Below are 23,729 nucleotides of genomic sequence, written 5' to 3' on the forward strand. Positions count from 1 at the left end.
TGTACTTTGCCCCACTCAGTGTTTTCTTGTACGGTAATCTTTGGTTTGGTGCCTCACTGAATGCCTCTGAGAAGTCAAATACATTACATGGGCTGGTTCCCATTTATCAACCTTATTTGATACACCCTCAAGGAACACTTGCAAATTTGTCAAAAACAATTACTTTTTCATAAAACCATGTTGATTCTGCTTGATTTTTTTGTTTATTTGCTAAATGTTCTCCTATTACCTCTTTAACAGTGGATTCCAGTATTTTCACAATGACAAACGTTAGGCTAACTGGCCTATAGTTTCCCGTCTCCCTCCTTTCTTGAAAAATCGCATTACATTTGTGTTCTTCTAATCCTCTGGAATCTCTCCAGAGCCTAGGCAATTCTGGAAGATTACAACCAACACATCCACCATCTCTGCCGCCACTTTGTTTAAGACACTAGGATGCAGGGCATCAGGTCCAGCAGATCTTTGGCCCTATTACTTTATACTTTCTCTCTAGTGATAGAACTGGTTTAAGTTCCACCCCCTCTATAGCTTATATCATTCGGAATTTTTAGTGTCTTTTGCCATGAAGACTGATCCAAAATAATTCTAGAATCTCTGCTGTTTCTCATTATTAATTCCCCAGTTTCATCCTCAGAAGAACTATCGATTACTTTAGCTGTTCTTTCACATATTCTATATGGCAGAAGCCCTCACTACTTTTTTATATTATTTGCTAGTTTATATGCTAGGTTCTCTATCTTTTTTGTCATCCTTTGCATGTTTCTAAAAATTTCCCAATCTTCTGTCCTACAACTAATAACTCCAACATTGATATATCTTCTCTTTCAATTTGATGCCATCCTTGACTTCCTTCATTACCCACAGATAACACATTCTTCAGGCAGAGCCTTTCTATCTCAATGGAATTTACTTTCGCTGAGATTTATGACATTTCTCCTTAAGTATTTGCCACTGCTGACCTAAGAGCTTATCCTTTAATCTATTTTCGCAGTCCACTTTAGCCAACCCTAGTTCATTGTAATTGCTCTTACTTAAGTTTAGGACACTGGTTTCAGACCCACGCTATTCACTCAGATTGAAGTTGAAATTCTATGTTTCTATGATCACTGTTTCCTAGGGGATCCTTTGGTATGAGATCATGAATTAATCCCGTCTCTCCGTAACTCAAGATCTAAAATAGCATGGTCCCTGGTCGGTTTCTCAATGTACTGAATCAGAATCAGGTTTATTATCACTGACTTATATGGATGTGAAATTTGTTGTTTTGGAGCAACAGTACAGTGCAAAGACATAAATACATAGACAAAAACATAGACAAAGATAGACATAGACTGCTGTAAGGAACTATGTGTTGTAGAATTTGCTGGGTTGAAAGAAAAAGGAACACATTGAAAACTGTATTGGCCCAACCTTTTCTTGACATCCTGTGAAGACATGAAAGCAAATTCTCCCTCATTTTTTACCCCATATGCTTGCAATGGGGAAAAGTTCCAGGAGTGTGAGGAAAGAGAGAACAAAACAAACTGCAGATGTAAAAATCTAAAACAGATAATGTTAGAGACACTCAGCAGGTCAGGCTGCATCTGTGGGAGGAGAAGCAGAGTCAATATTTCAGGTTGGAGATAGGTAGGAGTTCTGACAAAGGGTTTCAGACCTGAAACGTTGACTTTTTCTCTTCCCACAGATGCAGCCTGACCTGCATTTTCTGTAATATGAGGAAAGAGTTGACAAAATAGATTTCATAAGCTCTTTGAATTCTCAGTTTTACCGTAATGAGGATTTATGAAAAATGATTTTTAATAATGTTTAAAAAGGAAAGTTTATATTATAGTGCCTTGTAAAAATTATTTTTGGAAAGAAAAGTCATGATTCGCCTTTGTTCATCTATTTTAAAGAAAATCTTGGTGGTAACTGAGGTTCAATCTTGTGGCTCCTTTGGGACTCTGTGTTCTGACTAATATTATCCTTTGGTCCTCAGCATTCCATTCCTGTGAGCTGTCTGCAACCAAGACAGTTTGCAAGTCAGAAATGCGGCGGTGAACTGAGTTCCCACATGGCAATAGATGCCTGCAGCCCCACAGCAGCCAGCAAATCCATCCTGCCAGTCCCCCAAATGCTCATTCCTATATACAGGCTGCACAGAATCAGATTTATTATCACTGACATATGACGTGAAATATGTTGTTTTGTGTCAGCAGTGCAGTGCAAGACATAAAAACCTATAAATTACAAAAATAAATAAATAGTGCAAAATAAAGCAATAATGAGGTAGTGTTCATGGATCATTCAGAAATCTGATGGAGGAGGGGAAGAAGCTGTTCCAAAATTGATGAGTGTGGGTCTTCAGGCTCCTGTACCTCCTCCATAATGGTAGTAATGAGAAGAGAGCATGTCCCAGATGGTGAGGGTCCTTAATGATAGATGCCACCTTCTTGAGGTGCCGCCTTCTTGAAGATGTCCTCGATGGAGGGGAGGGTTGTGCCCCTGATGGAGCCGGCTGAGTCTACGACCCTCTGCAGCCTCTTGCGATCCTGTACATTGGAGCCTCCAAACCAGGCAGTGATGCAACCAGTCAGAAAGCTCTCCACTGTACATATATGGAAATTTGCAAGAGTCTTTGGTGGCATACCAAATCTCTCAAACTCCTAACGAAGCTACAAATCTTGAGACAAGTCGGGCATTCATAACCTGAAGGACACGTAAAAGCAAATTTTAAGCCCTTACCATGTTGTTATTAATGCAAGCTTGCTGTGCATCAAAGTTATTGCTGGCATCCCAATTTGCAACTGTGATTTGCAACAGTTTTTCGGGGCTTCAAAGCACAGTAGGATGTCCTGAGAGCAGCTATTGAAATGAAAGTCCTTCTCTCTGCCTTCAAAGAAGGTGGCAGTGCTATTGTTGTTTGGGATTCAGCCTTGTGTTCAACTTCAACCTGGTGATTAGCAAAGTGGGTTGTCAATACAACCCGTAACATTAATACAAGTTTTCCTCCCTTCCACAGGTGCTTCCTGGCCTGCTTTTTTCTTTTTTTCCCCCATTTCAGCTTCACAATTGTTGTTTTCTGCAGCTAATAGTTCCATCAGTTTTTTTATATATTTTTTTCCTCCTCTCATACCCGCAACCTGCTGAGCATTTCCATCAATTTTGTTTTTCTTTCAGATTTCTGGCATCTTTGTTTTGATTTTCATTCCCTGTATTCTTCCACTTCTCTACAATGCAAAGCATCCCTGCTTTATCCAGTAGTTTGAAACGTAGAGCATAGAAACAGACTGTTCGGCCCACCGAGGGCATTCTAACCACCAAGCACCCATTTATATTAATCTTACACAAATCCTATTATATTGTCTCCCCATTCCCATCCCATCAACTTCCCCTAGATTCCACCATTCTACATATACAGATGAGGGGCAGTTTACAGTGACTATTTAAGCTACCAACCCTCATGTATTTGAGATATGGGAGGAATCTGGAACATTGGGTGGAAGCCTATGGAGTCACAGGGAGAACATGCAAACTCCATACCTCCCACTCCAACCTCCCCAAACCCTCTGATCTCTCCCTCCCTCACTCTCCTCGTCACACTATTTCCACCCACCACAGCTCTCACCCCCACTGTCCACCCTGCCCACTCTCCACCACATGGTCTTCAGCCCTCTGGTGTTAATAACCTCCCTGACTCTCCACCCCACTACCCTCCATCAGCTTCCCCACCCCCTCTTTGCTCATTCACTCTCCTCTCCCTCCCACTTTCCAGCCACTCAATGAAGTTGGTCCATGACCATACATTATCCTCACCTCCAGCTAATTTCAACCAAACTCCTCAGCTCCAAATCCAGGCTTCATAGTCTGGCCTCCCAACCAAACTTTCGCTCAGTACAAGCAGCTATAACCAGACAAAGCCTACAGCCTGGAGCAGACACATACAATCTCCTCTATTCCTTGACCACCTCCCTACACCAACTCACGTCAACCATCCATTTACACTAACTCCACACCAATCACATTCCCATCAACTGTCTCCAGATTCTACCACTCACCTGCACAGTAGGGATGATTTATAGTTACCAACCCACAGGTCTTTGGGATATAGGAGTGGGTGCAAACTCCACACAGACAACACCAGAGGTCAGGATTGAACCCGGTTCACTGGAGCAGTGAGGTAGCTGCTGTACCAGCGGCGTTGCCCTGATGAAAGGCCACCTGTTGAGTACCTGCCACTCACTCCGATTTTATTTCAGATTTCCAGCAGCTGCAGTTGTGCAGATTTTACCATTCAGATTCGACAGATCTCCTTGCCATCCTGATGATTGGTCGAGGGAACCATCAATCAACCTTTGCGTACGGCTATTGGTGAAGCGAGCGATCTATCATTTCAGCGGCGGGACGATCGACCAGCGGCAATCATTTATCCGCCGAGTGACTGGAGAAGCCAGACATCAATCATCCTTTCCCTCCGTTGATTGGTGGAACCTGGAGGACGAACCCTTGCAGCGGCGCGTTGATAGACGGAGGTGGGCATCAATCATTATTGTGGGCGGGCTGGGTCGGAGCCGAGGCTGCGCGGCTGGTGCCGGGGCATTGGGGGTGAGGGGAGGCGATGAAGTGTAAGCGCGTTTATAACCGTGGCGGACACTACGGTAGGTTGCCCGCGGGGTATATTGAGGGGGCATCTTCTGCTGGTGTCTTCCCAGAAGGGGGTTGGCGTTGGCGGGGGAGCAGCCTCTCCCTTGGAGCGAGCGGCCTGGGCTTGCAGTAGGCCTCGGGCCTCGCTGGATTTCCCCTCGAGTCCGCCTGTGGGTGAAGCCCGGCCCGGGACACGGGGTTCACCGCGGTACCCGGGCCAGGCCAGGCGGGCCTGCAAGGTGCACTTGCCCCGGTTTGGTTGTTGAAGTCTTTCCCCTCCGGGGGGGGGGGGGCGGGCTCGCAGCCACCCTTGGGTGCCAGTCCTTGGGTGAAAGCCGCGCTGGGGATGATTCCCCCGCACCCCAGGGCTGCGGCGTGAACGGCTTTAAAATGGGGGGGATACACATTAATAATTTTCTTTTTGCCTTTTGGTTTATTGAAGCCACCTGATTCTCACAATTCAGGTGATATTTGGGACATCCTGAGTTCCTGACTCAACAAAATTAAAAGTGCAAACCATCTGGGGAGGATTTTAGAGAGTGCTTTGTTAAATACAGGTTTCTCTTAATATGAGGGGAAAAAACTGGTTAATTTATTCTGTGAAACGTTTTCTGCATTCTGCTATGATCAATACTACGTTTGGTACAGTGAACTTTTTTTTTGCATTTATTTGAGCTTTTACAGCTTTGTTTGATAAAAGGAACTAGATAAATTACAAATTGTGAATTTGGGTGATTATAGCACATGGAAAAGTGTTGCCCAAATGGTATTTAATGTGTGGTGGGGCACTACTTTCATAATTGTTAAATCAGTTTCAAATAAAACTGGAGAGTAGTAGTCAACTTCTGCAATTTAACTGGAAGCACAAACTACACCAATAAACCTCAGAGACAGAGAGAAAGACACACACACACACACACACACACACACACGACTGCAGCTGCTGGAATCTGGAGCAACACAAAGGTTCTGGAGGAACTCAGTGGGTCAGGCAGCATAAAAAAACATCAACTTTTTTTCTCAAAGCTTTATCCTATCCTTTGGGATCTTAGTCTTGTGGGATGCTAAATTACAAACTTCTTGATGCAATAAAACAGAAACTGCTCTAAATCAGTTCTTTTGAAAGATTATGATAGTAACTTCCGAAGATGCTGCTTGTTGAGTATTTCTAATATTCTGTTTTTATTTCACGTTCTCACCATCAGCACTATTTTGATTTTAGAGCACAAGATGTATGAATGGGAGTGGGCAAATTTGGCCCCTCGAGCCTGTTCCCTCTGGTCAATGACATTAACTGCATCAATGCACTTGTTCAAAACTTGCACTCTCCTGTTGAAGTATTGTGAGTTATTAAAAGACCAGTGGTCATATTCAAGTGCACTGGGTAATTATTTGAAACGTAAGGATTTGTGGGGCTTTGGGGACAGACTGGGGAAATTGAACTACCTGGCTCGCTGTTATGTAGAGCCAATAAGGAAATGGTGAGGCAAATGGCTGCCTCCCTTGCTATAACCATGAGATTCTTCAACAAGGATGGAAGTGAAAATTGACACTTCAGTACCTTTTGAAATGTTGTCTCTATCGCAATTTAGGAAGGCAACAGCAGATTTAAGCATAGCAAACCATAACATCAATGATAACATTCAGGGTTCCCAACCATTTTTGAATGTGTATCTCACTTGTAAAGTGGGATAAATTTAGTACTCAGTAAAGTACACACCCCTCACCTTCATAAATGCCTCATAAAGAGTTGTTGCTGTTGCAGGGTTGCATATAGTGGGAGTGGCTGGTGTATGTTTTTGGGTTTTTTTGTAAACTTTCTAACTAAATTAACGCAAGGTTGTTGAAGCCTCGTGCTGCTGGTAATCTGGCAAAAGTGGGCTTTGGGGAACTACTGATATAAATAACCCAATACAATGCAATTTATCTTTCATTAATGGGGTCTAACATACTTAAAAGAGCTTCCCTTCTCTTTGTTTAGCCATAGGATCTTTTCGTGTCTTTTTAAAAGGGCAGATAGATCACTGATCTTTTATCTTCCCCCTAAGAAGGGGGAAGCGTACAGCTCTTCCAGGGTGCTGCACAAAACTATTACATCAAATAGTATTTAAGTCTCTAGAATGGGAGTTGCAGAGATTTCAATTGAAATGGCAAAGTTATGATGGCTAAGATTTTTAATAGTCGATTTAGTGAAAATGATTAACAACATTTTATCTTATCTCTACAGGTGATAAAGAGTAGAAGATGGTCTTAAGGACTCAAGATGATGAACTCTGTCTAATCCCTGACGTTGATTAAGCTGAATACATTGTGATTTTCAATAATTGAGACAGTGATTCTAAAAGCTGTCTACTTTAATGAAAAGAATAATGTAGTCAGCTTAACTGAATCATCTGTAAATTTTGATTAGTACCATAACATTTAAATAATTCACTTGGACGATAAATGTTTAATTCCTCCTTAATAGGGGATTAAGTAAGAAATTATTTATAGAATTAGAATTAATTTTTAAAAAATGGAGATGTTTGGAAGCGTACCTCCTCTGGCCACAGAGCCTTCATTACCACTGAATGTGGAGAATCAACCGTGTCCCCCACCTCTTCCTCCAAGTGTGCCGCCGCCTCCACCACCTCCCCTGCAAACGTCCAGTGACGCAGAAGTTATGGACGTTGGCTCTGGTGGTGATGGACTTTCAGACACTCCCGCTGGGGACTGTAACACGTCCAGCCAAGACCAGCATCTTACGATGGAATCCACTGTCTTTAACAACCAATTCACATCAGTGTCGGGAAGTTGTCCACTGAATCCAAGAACAGCACGTCATGCACCAGCTGTTCCTAAGTTTGCCCCTGATATTAAGTTGCTCAAAGATGTTAAAATCAGAGTTGTTTTTTCAGATAATAGTAAAAGCAAAGACAGGCAGGTAGTATATGCTGGGGTTGAATCTGGTGAGAAAGGTACTGAATTTAGCAATAGCATGAATGGAGGTTTGCATGGCACTCCTTTTGATAGGAAGGGAGCAGTAGAGTCAGGGGCTTTCTGTAATAAAAGTACTGATAAACAAGAAGTTGAAGACAATCAAGAAAAAAAAGTGGAATTTGCAGTACTCGATGAACTAGACTTCCGGGAAAACTTCGAAACAGATGATGTAGAAGGAACAGGTTTCAAATCTGAAATGATCATTCAACAGGATCACATCGATGAAGAAGCTCTGAGTTATTCATTTGAGGTATGTGAGCAGGGTTCAAAATACTCACGCGCACATGAGATTGCACGTGGATTTATCCTTGTGACTATGAATGCCTTCCTTTTCATTTTGTTCCTTACGCCAACCTGGTGCATGTAATCTGTTAATAATTTTCAAGAGGTAAAAAGTGGGCTTCAGAATTTTTAACAGTTAAGATTTGCAGGTTATAGTGATCATATTTTCTGATTGTTCACTCAAAATTTACATGCATCAGGTAGTATATATAGTATTTTGAACCCTGTGTGTTGTCTAGTCCTTTGAGCAGCTCATCTTATCCATTTACGTAACTTTTAAGTCGGGTGAAGAGCCAAAAAAGTTGATTTCTGTCCACAGTTCAACAAACTTGTGTATGCACTTAAATAGGTAAGGAGAAAAGGTTTGCATTATTGGTAAATAATGCAGTGAATAGTTATTTTAATGTATATGTATCCTTCCAATACTATTTTCATTTCTTTTTCTGCAACTGGTCCTTCAGTCAATAGAATGGATGAACAGATAAACGAACTGCTACATAGTTCTGATGCCAGTCCCTTGTCTATGAATTGGTCAGTCGGAGTTGTGTCCACCCATCTGTAGGTGAGTATGGATGAACCAACTCTGAAGACTGACCAGAACATTAGATAAAGCTCTGTACAATGATGGCATCGATCGCAGGCTGGAATTCTAAACTTTGACAACGGAAGTGTGAAACGCATATCTTTTACATCTTCATTTTGTTGTTTGTAAGTGTTTCAATTTGAAATGACCTGCCCACCTTATAAACCTGAAACCATTATTTATTCATGATGCTATTTTCAGTATTTAGAAATTTATCATAATGATAGAGACATCAAATTATATCACAGGACTCCATGTGATGTTTTAAAGATCTCCAGAGATATGTATGTTTAAACAATTCAGACTAATTCTTCAGATGTGTGTGATAGTATTTGTTTTAAGAAGCATTTTGTGAAACACAGCTATTTCTGTAGAAACTAAAAATACTTTTAAAATTAATAGCATTTTTCAAAGCAGTATTTCATTAAGATTCTGTTAAAAATTGTCTTTTTAGGAATTGAAGTTACCAGGGTGATTGATTCAGAGTATGAGCTGAAGCCATTGTATATTGAGAAACAACAGATGTGTGTGTTAGCAGTTTGAAGACAGAAATGACCTGGCAGGCTTCACATTTCTAAAGATAAATATATTTCTGTCATCAGAGTGCCAGAGGGGGCCTGGTATACCTGGGGCGTATTGTTAAATGATCTGTATTGTGACTATTTCTGTAGAATTCAATGAGATTTGCTGCCTATTGGCAGCAGTTGAATGAGAGGAAATGAGAAAAATTACGCAATTATAATGTGAATGCAGCTAAGGTTAATATTTTTAAATGCCCCAATTAGAAATATTCACACTGTTATAGTAGGATGGCCTTTGATACTGTATTTTACAGGATGATTTTGATAATGATGTTGATGCGCTTCTGGAGGCAGTGCTGCCTCCTCCCAAAAAGAGGAAACGGGTTGAAGAGGATGTTACTGGTGACAGTGACCACCAAACTGATGAAGAAACAAGTGTGCAGCCAATGATGACCAAAATTAAAACTGTGTTAAAAAGTAAGTGAATTATTCCACACAATCCAATTTTCTTCTCTCTCCCTCTGTGCGGGTTCCAGCCACTTCTCTTCCCTGACTCAGATGTGGTTTATCATGTGTTGTATTTGAGTCTGGACCTACAATTTTAGAATGAGAAACATCCCAATTGAATCAATCTATCCTTGAACACCATTCATATTTACACTCATTCTTGCAGAGGTCTTTGGTGGCTGTTAGAAGCTTGAACTTATGGTGATATGCTTTTGTCTGTGTTAATACACATTTACCAACCTGGGTAAAGTCAAGAGGCACAGGTTGGGAATTGAGCAAGTGGCCATTTTGTTCATGCAACAGAATGTACTATGCAAAGGGAATAATGTTCATGAAGAGGAACACCAAGATGCTATTTCTGATTAGAATTTAATGTTGAGCTGCTCATTGAATATATGTGAATAATCGCTTTTTTGGAAAATCTTTTTGGCTTAAATCTGTAGAAACCTGTCCCAGCAATCACTTTTCCAATAATAGATTGATTCTTGGATGGTTATCGTCAAGCATAAGGTGGCTGTAGACTTTCTGACAATGGTTGTTTCCCTTTGAAAGTGGAGTTATTGAGTTGCTGAATTTAAGGCCTTCAGAGGCCTTCAAACTTCTTTTGAAGTTATTTGAATTCTACCTCTGGTTTGATGCTCACTGCACAAATATATTTTTAAAACAATACTTAATGTGCAAATATTATGTTATGTTTTTAGTTTTTACTTTACTTCTGACCATATCTAGCAGCTATCTTTTTTGACATGAGCTCTTATTCATATCACTGACATAATTTATGTCCTTTTTTGAAACTGTGGTAAACGCTTTGCTCAATCTGCAAGTGTCTGGTGGATCTTGAGTTTTGGAGGGAACATGAGTGCATTGTATTACTTGTTCAGCTGTTGTAGTTACAGCAGGCATTATCTCAGAAACCAACTAAAGTAAAATAGAAAGAGCTATCACCTCCTCTAAATCCATTACAAACTGTACATTATATTCAAATCTAACCATATATAAAAAAAACCTGAAATTTTCTTCAACCAATAGTTGGCCATCGAGCTGGAGGTAGAACTGAAATAGCATTGCAGATGACACGAAATTAGGAGCTGTTGTTGATAGTGAAGAAGGTTATAGTAGATTACAGGGGGACCTTAATCAGTTAGGGAAGTAGCACGTGGATTTCAATACAGATAGGTGTGAGGTGATGCATTTTGGAAAGTCAGACCAGCGTAGGACTTGTGCTATGAATGGTAAACCACTAGGGAGTGTAATGGAACAGAGGGACCTTGGAATACAAGAGCGTAACTCATTGAAAGCAGTGTCACAGGTAGATGGTGGTGAAAAATGTATTTAGCACGCTGGCCTTCATCAGTCAGGGCATTGGGTTTAGGTGTTAGGACATTATGTTGCAGTTGTACAAGTCGTTGGTGAGGCTGAACTTGGACTACTCTGTACAGTTTTGGTCACTATTACAGAAAATGCATGGTTAAACTGGAAAGAGTACAGAAAAGATTTAGGAGGATTTTGCCGGGACTAGAAGGTCTGAGTTATAGGGAGAGGTTGGTCAGGCTTGGTCTTTGTTCCTCGGAATATAGGAGAATGATGGGCGACCTTGTAGAAATGTTTAAAATTAAGAGGGGTATAGATAAGGTGGATGGTAACAGACTTTTCCCCAGAGTAGGGGAGTCTGAAATTAGGGGGACATGTTTGGGGTCAGAAGGGAAAGATTTAAAAGGGACTTGAGGGGCAACTTTTTCACGCAGGGGGTGGTGAGTGTATGAAATGAGCTGCCAGAGGAAGTGGTTGAGGCAGATACAACAGTATCATTTAAGAAGCATTTGGATAGGTACATGGAAGGGCGGGGCTTGGAGGGATATGGGCCGAACGCAGGAAATTGGGACTAGCTGGGTGGGCACCGTGGTCAGCACAGACTCATTGGGCCAAACAGCCTGTATCCATACTGTATTGCTCTATGACTCAAGAACATATTTATAAAATAAGTCATTATTCTTGAAGGCCTTAAATACAGCAACTCGACTCCACTTTCAGAGGAAAACCATTGTTAGAAAGTTTACAGCTGCATTATGCTTGGTAATAACCATTCAACAATTAATCTGTTAATGATAAGGTGATTACTGGGCAGCTTTCTATAGATTTAAGCCAAAAAGTCCCCAAAAAGCTATTCTTCATTTGTATTCTATGTGCAGATCAACATTAAATGCCAATGTAAAATGCTGATTGTGTTTTATAAAAGTTTGACATGTGCAATGTTTTTGAGAAGTGAGAATTCAGAGAATCAAACACAGTTACCTTTATTTTACCTGGGTAGAAAGGCATTCTTCAGAGATCTTTTGATCCAGTTGTATTAGTTTTTTTTAAGGAGAGCTCGAAATTTGTATTGGGTTCCTGGTGTGCATAGTGTCCTACATGATTCGTTACAGCATGTTAAGTGAAACGTGTGAACAAGACCATCAGAAATGAGACCCTTCATAGAAAACATCACAAGCGAACACGTTTATCATGCTGGTTTCTTATACCACTTCCTGTCAGTACCCTGGCTGTCTTATCTCACATTCTGGCCACAGAAATAAAACAACTGTCACAAACTGTAAATCTTGTACCCTGTTAGAAGTTAAACAACAATGTCAGCTAAATCCTTCCTTAACTTGCAAAACGTAATGCAGAGGTTCCCAATTTTTTTTTGCTTCACATCACCTCACTGAGGCGTTTTTTCTGTCCTATCATCCATCATTTTTCACTCTAAATATAAAGTCTAATGCACTAATTAGTGTATCATAATTGTGCCTCCCCTCAAACTTTAGAGTCTTCCTCAGATCCATCCTCCAACCTCATTTTCAGGTGCAGAGTGAAATTCTTGAACTATTTTATAATAACTATAGAACAATACAGGCCCTTCGGCCCACCATGTTGTGCCGACCTTCAAACCAAACAAAGACTATCTAACCCCTTCCTCCCACATATCCCTCTATCTTAAATTCCTCCATATGCTTATCTAACAATCTCTTGAACTTGACCAACATATCAGCCTCCACCACCACCCCAGGCAGCGCATTCCATGTACCAACCACTCTCTGGGTGAAAAACCTCCTTCTGACATCTCCCTTGAACTTCCCACCCATTACCTTAAAGCCATGCCCCCTTGTATTGAGCATTGGTGCCCTGGAAAAGAGGCGCTGGCTGTCCACTCTATCTCTTCCTCTTAATATTTTGTATACCTCTATCATGTCTCCCCTCATCCTTCTTCTCTCCAATGAGTAAAGCCCTAGCTCCTTTAGTCTCTCCTCATAATCCATACTCTCTAATCCAGACAGCATCCTGGTAAATCTCCTCTGCACCCTTTCTAATGCCTCCACACCCTTCCTATAATGAGGTGACCAGAACTGGACCCAGTACTCCAAGTGTGGCCTAACCAGAGTTTTGTAAAGCTGCATCATTACTTTGCGGCTCTTAAACTCGATCCCACGATTTATAAAAGCCAACATCCCATAAGCTTTCTTAACTACCCTACTCAATTCTTTCGGTGACTTTCAGTGATCTGTGGATATGAACCCCCAGATCCCTCTGCTCCTCCACACTGCCCAGAATCCTGCCATTTACCTTGTACTCCGCCTTGAAGTTTGTCCTTCCAAAGTGTACCACCTCACACTTCTCTGGATTGAACGCCATCTGCCACTTGTCAGCCCAGCTCTGCATCCTATCAATATCCCTATAAGCTTTGACAGCCCTCCACACTATCCACAACACCACTGATCTTCATGTCATCTGCAAACTTGCTAACCCACCCTTCCACCCTCTCATCTAAGTTATTAATAAATATCACAAAAAGTAGAGGTCCCAGAACCAATCCCTGTGGGACACCACTAGTCACAGCCCTCCAATCCGAATGCACTCTGTCCACCACAACCCTCTGCTTTCTACAGGCAAGTCATTTTGAATCCACACGGCCAATCCTCCCCGGATCCCTTGGCCTCTGACCTTCTGAAGAAGCCTACCATGCGGAACCTCGTCAAACGCCTTACTAAAATCCATGTAGACCACATCTACTACACTACCCTCATCAATCTTCCTGGTCACCTCAAAGAACCCTATCAGGCTTGTGAGGCAAGATCTTCCCTTCACAAAGCCATGCTGGCTGGCCCTAATCAGTCCATGATTCTCTAAATGCTCATAGATCCTACATGCTCAGAATCCTTTCTAACAGCTTACCCACCACAGAGGTAAGGCTCACTTGCCTGTAATTCCCTGGTCTATCCCTACTACCTTTTTTGAATAAGGGGACAACATTTGCCACCCTCCAATCCTCCAGTACCATTCCCGTGGACAACGAGGACTCAAAGATCCTAGCCAACAGTTCAGCAATCTCCTCCTTTTCCTCATGAAGCAGCCTGGGGAATATTCCGTCAGGCCCTGGGGACTTATCTGTCCTAATATTTTCTAACAGCTCCAACACATCCTCTCTCTTGATATCTACATACTCTAGAACATTACCCTTACCAACACTGTCCTCAGCATCATGAAGACCCCTCTCCTTGGTGAATACTGAAGAGAAGTAGTCATTGAGAACCTCACCCACTTCCACAGCTTCCAAGCACATCTTCCCACCTTTGTCTTTAATCGGACCTACCTTTACTCTAGCCATCCTTCTGCTCTTCACATACGAGAAAAAAAGCCTTGGGATTCTCCTTAACCCTACTCGCCAAAGCCTTTTCATGTCTCCTTCTCGCTCTCCTCAGCCCCTTCTTAAGTTCCTTCCTTGCTACTCTATATTCCTCACGAGCCCTATCTGATCCTTGCTGCTTACACCTTATGTATGCTGCCGCCTTCTTCCTAACTAGTTGTTCCACCTCTCTCGTCACCCACAGTTCCTTCACCCTGCCATTCCTTCTCTGCCTCACCAGGACAAATTTATCCCTAACATCCTGCAAGAGATCCCTGAACATCGACCACATCTCCATAGTACATTTCCCTTCAAAAATGTCATCCCAATTTACACTCTCAAGTTCTCACCTTATAGTCTTATAATTCGCCTTTCCCCAATTAAATATCTTCCCGTCCTCTTTGCTCCTATCCCTGTCCATGACAATTCTAAAGGTTATGGAGCAGTGGTCACTGTCCCCCAAATGCTCACCCACCGATAGATCTGTCACCTGACCCGGTTCATCACCTAAAACTAGATCTCGTATGGCATTCCCTCTAGTTGGTCTGTCAACATACTGTGACAGGAATCAGTCCCGGACACACTTAACAAACTCTGCCCTGTCTAAACCTTTGGCACTAAGCAGGTGCCAATCAATATTTGGGAAGTTGAAGTCTCCCACGATAATAACGCTGTTATTTTTGCATCTTTCCAAAATCTGCCTCCCAATCTGCTCCTCAGTATCCCTACTGCTACCGGGGGACCTATAGAATACTCCCAGTAGAGTAACTGCTCCTTTCTTGTTCCTAACTTCCACCCATATTGACTCTAGAGAGGATCCTTCTACATTATGCACCCTTTCTGCAGCAGTAATAGTGTCCTTGACCAGTATCGCCACCCCTCCTCCTCTTCTTCCCCCCCCCCCCCCATCCCTTTTAAAACACTGAAAACCAGGAATATTTAATATCCATTCCTGCCCTGATGTCAGCCATGTCTCTGTAATAGCCACAATATCGTAGTCCCATGTACTTATCCAAGCTCTCAGTTCATCTCCCTTATTCCTGATGCTTCTTGCATTTAAGTAAATGGACTTGAGCCCATCCACTTACTACTTTTATAGCCTGTACTCTGCTTCTCCTTCCTCAAAGCCTCTCTACCTGTTAGATCTGACTTTTCCCCATCCCCTTCTTCCTCTGACCTATCCCTCTGGTTCCCATCCCCCTCACAAACTAGTTTAAACCCTCCTGAACCACCCTAGCAAACCTGGCTGCAAGGATATTGGCCCCCCTCCGGTTCGGGTGTAACCCGTCCTCTCTGTACAGGTCCCACCTTCCCCAGAAGAGATCCCAATGATCCAAAAATCTAAAACCGTCCCTCCTGCACCAACTTCCCAGCCACGCATTTATTTGCCATCTCGTCCTATTTCTACCTTCACTATCACGTGGCACTGGCAGCAATCCTGAGATCGCTACCCTTGAGGTCCTGCTCTTCAGCCTTCTGCCTAGCTCCCTAAACTCACTTTTCAGGACCTCATCTCTCTTCCTACCTACATCGTTGACACCAACATGAACCACGACTTCTGGCTGTTCTCCTTCCTGCTCAAGAATCCTGTGGACCCGATCAGTGATATCCCAGACCCTGGCACCTGGGAGGCAACATACCACCAGGGATTCATGCTCACTGCCCCAGAACCTCCTATCTGTTTCCCTGACTATCGAGTCCCCTATCACTACTGCCTTCCTCTTCTCCTCCCTTCCCTTCTGAGCAGCAGGACTGGTCCCAGTGCCAGAGACCTGGCTACTGCTGCTTGATCCCTGCAAGTCATCTCCCTCAACAGCCTTCAAAGTGGAAAATCTGTTACTGAGGGGAACAGCCTCCGGGGTCCTCTGTACTATCTGCCTATTCGTTTTCTTTTTCCTTTTCTCTCTCCTGACAGTCACCTTTCTATCTACTTCCCGGACCCCAGAAGTATCTGCTCTAAGGGGGGTGACTGTCTCCCGATGTACAGTATCTACATAACTCTCTCCCTCCCTGATGCTCCGCAGTGTTTGAAGCTGCAACTCCAGCTCATCAATCTTGAGCCGAAGTTCCTCCAGCCTCAAGCACTTATTGCAGACGTGGTCATTGTGGACCACAGCAAGGTCCACGAGCTCCCACATCAAGCAGCTGCAGCACACCACCATGTCCTCCATCTGAACTAATTCTTTTTTTTCCCCTACCTAGTTTTTTTTCCTACTTAAAAATTTATAACAGGTAAAACTTTACCTTTACTTACCAGCTACTCTCCCGCCTTGCCCCTTTACACCGAAGCCCCTTGAACCAAAGCCCAAAACACTCTGCCCCCACTCACTCAGCTGCCCGCTCTGACGCTGCCCGCTAGATATGGCAGTCGTCTTTTTAAACTGTGCGTGTGCTTCTGACTGATGTCACGCACCTGCGCAGTTACTCCCCGCTATCCCCGAAACTTAGAGAGAAAAAAAACACTTATCTCTTCAGGACTCCTCGGCTGCTCGCCTCTCGTTCCCAATATTTCTAGCAACAGTACAAATCTACGAACTCTGTTCTTTGTTAGTGATAAGGAAGCAAAAACCTTGACACTGAATCTACATTAATTTCTAACCATATGTTACTAATTAATTTCCAACACACCTACGTCCGGAAAATAAATGGTCTTGTACTAGGAGTCAGTAAATGAAGAAAGACGTTGTTTTGAAATTTGCACAATGGATCCTATGTTTGTGGCCATCAGATTTCTGAATGGTCCATGAATCCATGAACGCTACTTCATTATTCCTCTTTTGCACTATTTATTTATTTTTGTAACTTGTAATTTTTATGTCTTGCCCTGTACTGCTGCCACAAAACAACACATTTCACGACATATGTCAGTGATCATAAACCTGATTCTGAATCATTTGTGGCTTCAACTTGAAAATTATTACAATTTATGGATTAGCCTTGCTATAATTGAGAATGGTTTTGTTCTGACAACTCAATGTTTAATTTTGGCATTCTACTTTAATGGCACATAAAATGTGAATAGAACAAATCTAAAAAAGAGAGATTAGAATTTCACCTGCTGCTGCAGTAGGAAATGTCAGTTTCTACCTGTTTTGTGGCTGTGAATTGATGCCAAAATAGAGCCAAAATGTTTTGTGCTCTGCTTGTTTGCTGTGTTGGATTTTAATTTGACACTGAACGATGCCCACACCCTTCTGAGAGATTAATATCTCATGAATTTAACTTGGGCATCAACCCAAGAATTGAAAGAGGGGCTGAACTAACCCATCAGTAATGCACTTCCTGGTTTGTGTTGACATTCTTTCCTTTTCAAATTCTGGTGAAGCCAACATTTGATTTTCTTAACTTGCCAGAATGGTGGCTGAAAACTGGGTTGCCTTATTTAACCCTGCACCTGATCTTTTTTTGGTTGAGTTTCAAACATGGGATACTTTTTTGCTTTTCATTGTATCTACATTTCCTAGATATTGGGATTATTGTGTGTGTTTTTTCTTGCATATAAACTGTCTGCACTTTAGAATGGATTGTACAGAAAACATCATCTGCCACTTATTTTGGCTGAGCTATTGAAGGGTGGAAGCACCCAAGTAATATGGAACAGAAAACACTGGAAATACTCAGCAGGTCATGCAGCATCCATGGGGAGAGGAACTGAGTTGGCATTTCAGAACAATGGCATTTCATAAGAATCCATATGGTAGTGGAGACGGAAGGAAGGGAGAATATTGGAGGCATGTTGAAATGACTGGAACAGCCTCATTATGTTTACAACAGCAGATATAATTTAGTTTTGTGTGTTATTTGCAGGTGCTTTGTTTGAGTCCACTAGACATGGAGTGTATTTTTATAAGATTGTTGGCACTGATGACCCTTAAGCTTGTCAGTTAATTTTCTTAAATTTTCATCTCTTGGTTTGTTTGTGTGATGAAAGAATTAAGACTTCTTGAGGCATAACTGGCATTAAAATTATTTTAATTCCTGTAGATCGTGGGCGTCCACCGACTGAACCCCTTCCTGATGGCTGGATCATGACATTCCATAATTCTGGTATTCCGGTTTACCTGCACAGAGAAACCAGAGTAGTTACCTGGTCACGACCTTATTTTTTAGGAACGGGAAGCATCAGGGTAAGATACAAATTAAACAGTGATGTTAAATATAATTAAATTTATTTTGTTTTGCTGAGGGCAGTAACTCTTGATTTTAAAATAGTTCCATGAATCCAAGGAGGCCTCTAGGTTTTTATTCATTCTTAGGATATTAGCATCATTAACAAAGCCAAAAATTGTTGCTAGTGAAATGGTGATGATGGATGTTGTCAAGCAACTGCAGACCATATGCTTAAGTATTCTCATTTGGGCTCATTTGATGACTGTTAGTGAGCGGTTCTTGCACGTTGTAAATTTTGATCAGAGGTTAACTAGATTACAGTTGATCCCTGATTTTTTTTTTGTTGCCCTTCAGTAATCCAGGAACACAAAACTAGAAGAGCAAATGAGATGGCACGAATGGCTTGGTTATCACAACTTTGGTTTTGGGTTGAACGTTACACATTTTTAATCTTCATATTTGATTCTGTTTTCCCTACAAAGCTGTCAGAATTTAATTTTTTTTAAAAATCGGTTTGTGATACTGAAGTTTCCTAAGTTGTGTTCGAACACTGGCATCATGATAAATCTGTGATGGAGAAGGTGGAGCATTTTTTGTTTTCCACCCCTGCCAGTGCTTAGAAAATAAATTGTGCAGCAGACTTAATGGTATTTATTTTGAAGGTAGTGGATTGATTTGTAAACAGATTGGCTTGTGCTCTTGATATTTCTAGATAGAAAATAATGTATGTGTGCATCTTTGCTTAACCTCCTACTCTCCTGAGCATCTGCTCTTATCTACTGGTATTATAGGTTATGCAGCCTGCATTTTTTTTAAACAGACTTGTTCCTAATCCAATTTTGCCAATGCATTGTGACTCCACACCAGTGCTTATTTCCTGTTATTCTCCTTTTAATTATCTCAAAAGTAGCACATAATTAACATGTCAAGAAGATCACGTGTAACTTCTGTGTGCTTTCCTGTTATAATTTGTTAAGATGATCGCCAGAAAAATGTGAGGTGACACATTTTGTCTGAATCCACAGTCTGCAGGTTCTTGGCTCTTAGTTGGGTGTTGATAGATGTGCACTCGGAATAGACTTAAAATGATGTCCAGTCTTTCTGTCTTTTCAGTATTTGACGCCCTGGTTTTCATGCACTAGCTCTTCCTTCATCATAGAATATAGAACAATACAGCACAGAACAGGCCCTTCGGCCCACAATGTTGCGCTGACATTTTATCCTGCTCTAAGATCTATCTAACCCTTCCCTCCCACATAGTCCCCTATTTTTCTATCATTCACGCGTCTATCTAAGAGTCCTTTAAATGTCCCTAATGTATCTGCCCTCACAACCTCTGCAGGCAGTGCATTCCACGCACCCGCCACTCTGTGTAATAAAAAAACACTTACCCCTGACATCCCTCTTGTACCTTCCTCCAATCACCTTAAAATTATGTCCCATCATGTTAGCCTCATAATTTGCCCTTAGTTGCCTTTACTGCATGATTTCTTATATCAGCCTTGCAAGCAGTGTTTTATAAGTTTCTTTTCGTTCTGTACAGAAACACGATCCTCCGCAGAGCAGCATTCCCTGTCTACACTATCTAAAAATGAGAGACCAAGAGAGAGAGCAGAATATGGCAGCGAGCAATGGTGAGGTAACCAAAGTGACCATGAATGGAGATATGTCCCTAGAAAAAATTCAGAATGCTTCTGTAGAAGTAAATGAGGAACCAGACTATACTGCCACTGAGCAAAACTCCATCACTAATTCAGTATCTCTCAGTAGCTCAGGGGCAATGAACTCTAAATCCTTGGAAGAAAGAGAAGCCTTAGGTGGAATCATTGCAGCAGGAGCCCTGGGGCAGGTGAAGGCTAAAGTAGAAGTATGCAAAGAAGAATCTATTGGTAAGATGGTGATTCTTATCTGAAATGGAATGTGGTCATTAGAGCCAAGTATGTAACTTTTCTCTTGTGCTGAAGGTTGTGTGTGTGTGGTTGGTGGGTGGGTGGGGGGGGGGGGGGGGGGGGGGGGATGGGGGTGGTGGTAAAGGGAATTTGCTGCTGGAGATATGGGATAACTTGGCCACTTTTTTATTGCATGCTTTCAATCCTTTTTGTAAGTATTAAGTCCACATCAAGCTGTCCTGTAAGGGCAAAGCTGAATTTCAGGATGTTTAGTAATATTTTTAAGATTTTGATCTGTCTCGTGTTGAAATTGGTTTTGTGCATTATTGTAGCTGTAGGTATTATAATATGCTCTAGCATTTCCCATTGAATCTGAATAATAATGTTATTGCGCAAATTGCTTTGTGTTTGCTATTTGTGAGTGTAGAATTTGGATTATCTGACTTAGTCATAATAAAAGTATGACAAAAGCATGGTTACTGTCCTCTGATTTATGGTGAATTAAGTTCTTGTTTCTATAGCTAGTGCTGATTTCTGAAGGATGCTCCAAATCTGTGTTAGTGATGCATATAGTTAATTTGGTTTTATTCCTTTAGAATAGTATCTATTTCCTATTCCAAGCAATTTTTAATTAACTTGTGTAGAATCTTGAGGAACTTTATATGGTATATTTTATGTAGGTTTCCCAATGTACATCTAGGGACTGGCAGTATAGATAAATAAACTAGTTGTTACTTTACTGCTTTCCTTTCATTTTACTGTCAATGCAATTAAAAAAAAATTCAACCACATTTCCAGCCATTGATGAATTTAAAAAATATTTGGAAAAACGCTTCGATTTCGAACAAGTCACTGTGAAGAAATTCAGGACCTGGGCAGAACGTCGCCAATTTAATCGGGAGATGAAACGGAAACAGGCAGAAGCAGAGCGGCCTATTTTGCCAGCCAATCAGAAGCTCATTACTCTCTCTGTGCAGGATGCACCCACAAAAAAAGGTAAAAGAAATGTGTATCATTTCCAGTAACTTCTGCTTTGAACTTTGGATATCTGTGACATTTTTTTAGAAAGTGAATTTGTATTCTCTGTGAATTTGTACAGAAATCAAATGCTGACACTTTGACGCTAATATAACGATTGGACTGTTAATATGGGCATCGGTGTCTAATTTTGGAAACTGGTCTCAGTTTTACCTCCACCCACCCTCCCACCATCATGCACGCATGTGTACAAATACACCATAAGATGATGTGGGATTGTGTGAGAAAACAGAGAATTCCATTATTTCTTTCCATTCTCACCTGCTCTCACACATGCAAGTACACACACACTCACTATTCTGTCCCCCAGTCAAAGCCCCATGAGAGCAGGGAAGATCGTTTTCACCAACAGCATATTCCATTCAAGTCCTCCCATTTTGATTTATTTCATTTGGTCATGTTGTCAGATTAATAGCATGAGGGATTCGGATTAATATGTTTGTTTCGGTATTTATAAAATTTAATTTTGTCGGTGGAAAGGTATAATGATAGTTGGCCTGCTGTTTGATTTTCACATACTGAAAAGATGAGTCTTGTGTTTAACTGCTGCAGGAATGGCAACAACAGGGAATCATTTTTGTAGTCAAAACTGATACTGGTGCTGTATGAGCTCAAAATTTTGGCGCTTTTTGTGTATTTACTTGTAAAGCTCTATTCTTCTGGTCAGAAGTGAGCAGGAATTACCTGGAGTTGATGGCATCCTTCTGATTTTATTTCTGCCTTTGTGTAATACTTGGATTGCAGAATTTTTATTCCTCTCTGCTGAAGTGTTCCTTCTGTTTTCACATTACCATTGTCCAAGAAACATTTTTCTGCACTATTCTGGTGTTGATGGAAATTCAGCAGTGCCCTGCCCTGCCCTCCCCATTCTCATAACTTCTTATTAATGCCCAATGTATCAAATTCATGAATATACTTGTAGAGTGATAATCTGCACCCATTTGGAATAGCAAATACCAAAGATTCACACCCTTCTGCGTGGAAAAACTTCTCATCTTGGTTCTAAATGGGCAATTTCAAATACAGTGACTTGTGACTCATTCACCTCTCTTCTCGCCACCTCTCAGGACGAGACTTGAGAGGTGTCCAGATTGTTGTGGTTGGAGCAGAAGACTGTAGACCAAAACTGCTGCTCTTGCTTCCCGATTGCATTATGTGCTTGTGCAAGGAAGCATCTGATATGCTAATTGATGTCAAACATCTTAGAGAATTGTTTGGTGTCATTTATCCAAAATTCTACCATGCATACTAGGGCCAAGGATGTTTCACCGAACTCAAGAATTGAGGTCCACGACCACCTTTAGTTCACGGACCCAATCTTACCTGGGCTGCTGTGTGCACGACTGAGGAGCCCATCTACCTCCAGGTAGTTTTTTTTTCCCCTTGGATCAGTTCCTACCCAATAAACCTCCCAATCTTCCATTTGATGTCCTCCACCTATCCCTGTCTCAATTTTTTTTTCCCTGATTTGACCCCCTACCTCCCCAGCTCTCCCTTTGCAGGTCTGCAGTCCCTCTCCAACTCTCTACCCCTCTTAATCGCTCTCCTGTAAAATACAATTCCTGTTGTGTTTGTCTTAATTATATAGATTATAAATAGATGAGGGCCAAACATTGAATTTTGAAGAACTCCATCCCGAAAGACCATTTTATTCAAACTTTTTATATTTGTTCACCATTTCTAAATTCATGCTAATATTTTGCTTTGATTCCATAAACCAAATTTTATGTATCAACCATTTTATCAAGTCCCATCTCAGATTCTCCAACTATGTTAAATCATTTGGTTCCTTATCTACCAGTAAGTTACATACACAAAATGTGCAGGGTTTTGACCAAAGCATCAACAATTCACCCCCACCCCCCCACTCCCGATGTTGAGTTGCTGTCAACTTCCTCCAGCAGATTGATTGTTGTTCCAGTGATGTTAACCCTCCTCCTCCTTGCCCCCCTTTGACCTGTGGGAAGTTTATTCCTTTGACATTTCTGATTGGAATTGGTTTATTATTGTCCCATGTACCAAGGTACAGTGAAAAACATGTCTTGCATACCATTCATACAGATCAATTCATTACATAGTGCATTGAGGTAGTACAAGGGAAAACAATACAGAATGCAGAATAAAGTGTAACAGCTAGAGAAAGTGCAGTGCAGGTAGACAATAAGGTGCAAGGTCATAACGAGGTAGATTGAGGTAGAGTCCATATTATCGTACCAGGGAACCGTTCAATAGTCTTATAACAGCAGGATAGAAGCTGTCCTTGAGCCTGGTGGTACGTGCTTGCAGGCTTTTGTGTCTTCTGTCTGATGGGAGAAGGGAAAAGAGAATGTCCCAGGTGGGTGGGGTCTTTGATTACGCTGGCTTCTTTATCTTATCTTACCAAGGCAGTGAGAAGTGTAGACAGAGTCCATAGAAGGGAGGTTGGTTTCTGTGATGTGCTGAGCAGTTTCTTGCAGCCCCGGGCAGAGCAGTTGCCATACCAAGCCGTGATGGATGCTTTCTATGGTGCATCGATAAAAATTAGTGAGGGTTGACAG

General features: G+C 41.6%; 1 protein-coding gene across 1 annotated transcript in view; it reads left to right on the forward strand.

The window, feature by feature from the left end:
- The first annotated feature begins 4,527 nt into the window (after positions 1–4,527).
- dgcr8 (DGCR8 microprocessor complex subunit) overlaps positions 4,528–23,729 on the forward strand; it is a 49,168-nt gene continuing 29,966 nt past the window's right edge. Inside the window, exons 1-6 of the mRNA XM_052032263.1 lie at positions 4,528–4,637; positions 6,851–7,852; positions 9,303–9,465; positions 18,140–18,282; positions 19,809–20,154; positions 20,953–21,150. Of these exons, the coding sequence (XP_051888223.1) occupies positions 7,139–7,852; positions 9,303–9,465; positions 18,140–18,282; positions 19,809–20,154; positions 20,953–21,150 (1,564 nt within the window). The 5' untranslated portion in view covers positions 4,528–4,637; positions 6,851–7,138. The remainder of the gene's footprint in view (positions 4,638–6,850; positions 7,853–9,302; positions 9,466–18,139; positions 18,283–19,808; positions 20,155–20,952; positions 21,151–23,729) is intronic.

Source organism: Pristis pectinata, chromosome 17 (genome assembly GCF_009764475.1).
Source record: "Pristis pectinata isolate sPriPec2 chromosome 17, sPriPec2.1.pri, whole genome shotgun sequence".
Taxonomy (NCBI): Eukaryota; Metazoa; Chordata; class Chondrichthyes; order Rhinopristiformes; family Pristidae; genus Pristis; species Pristis pectinata.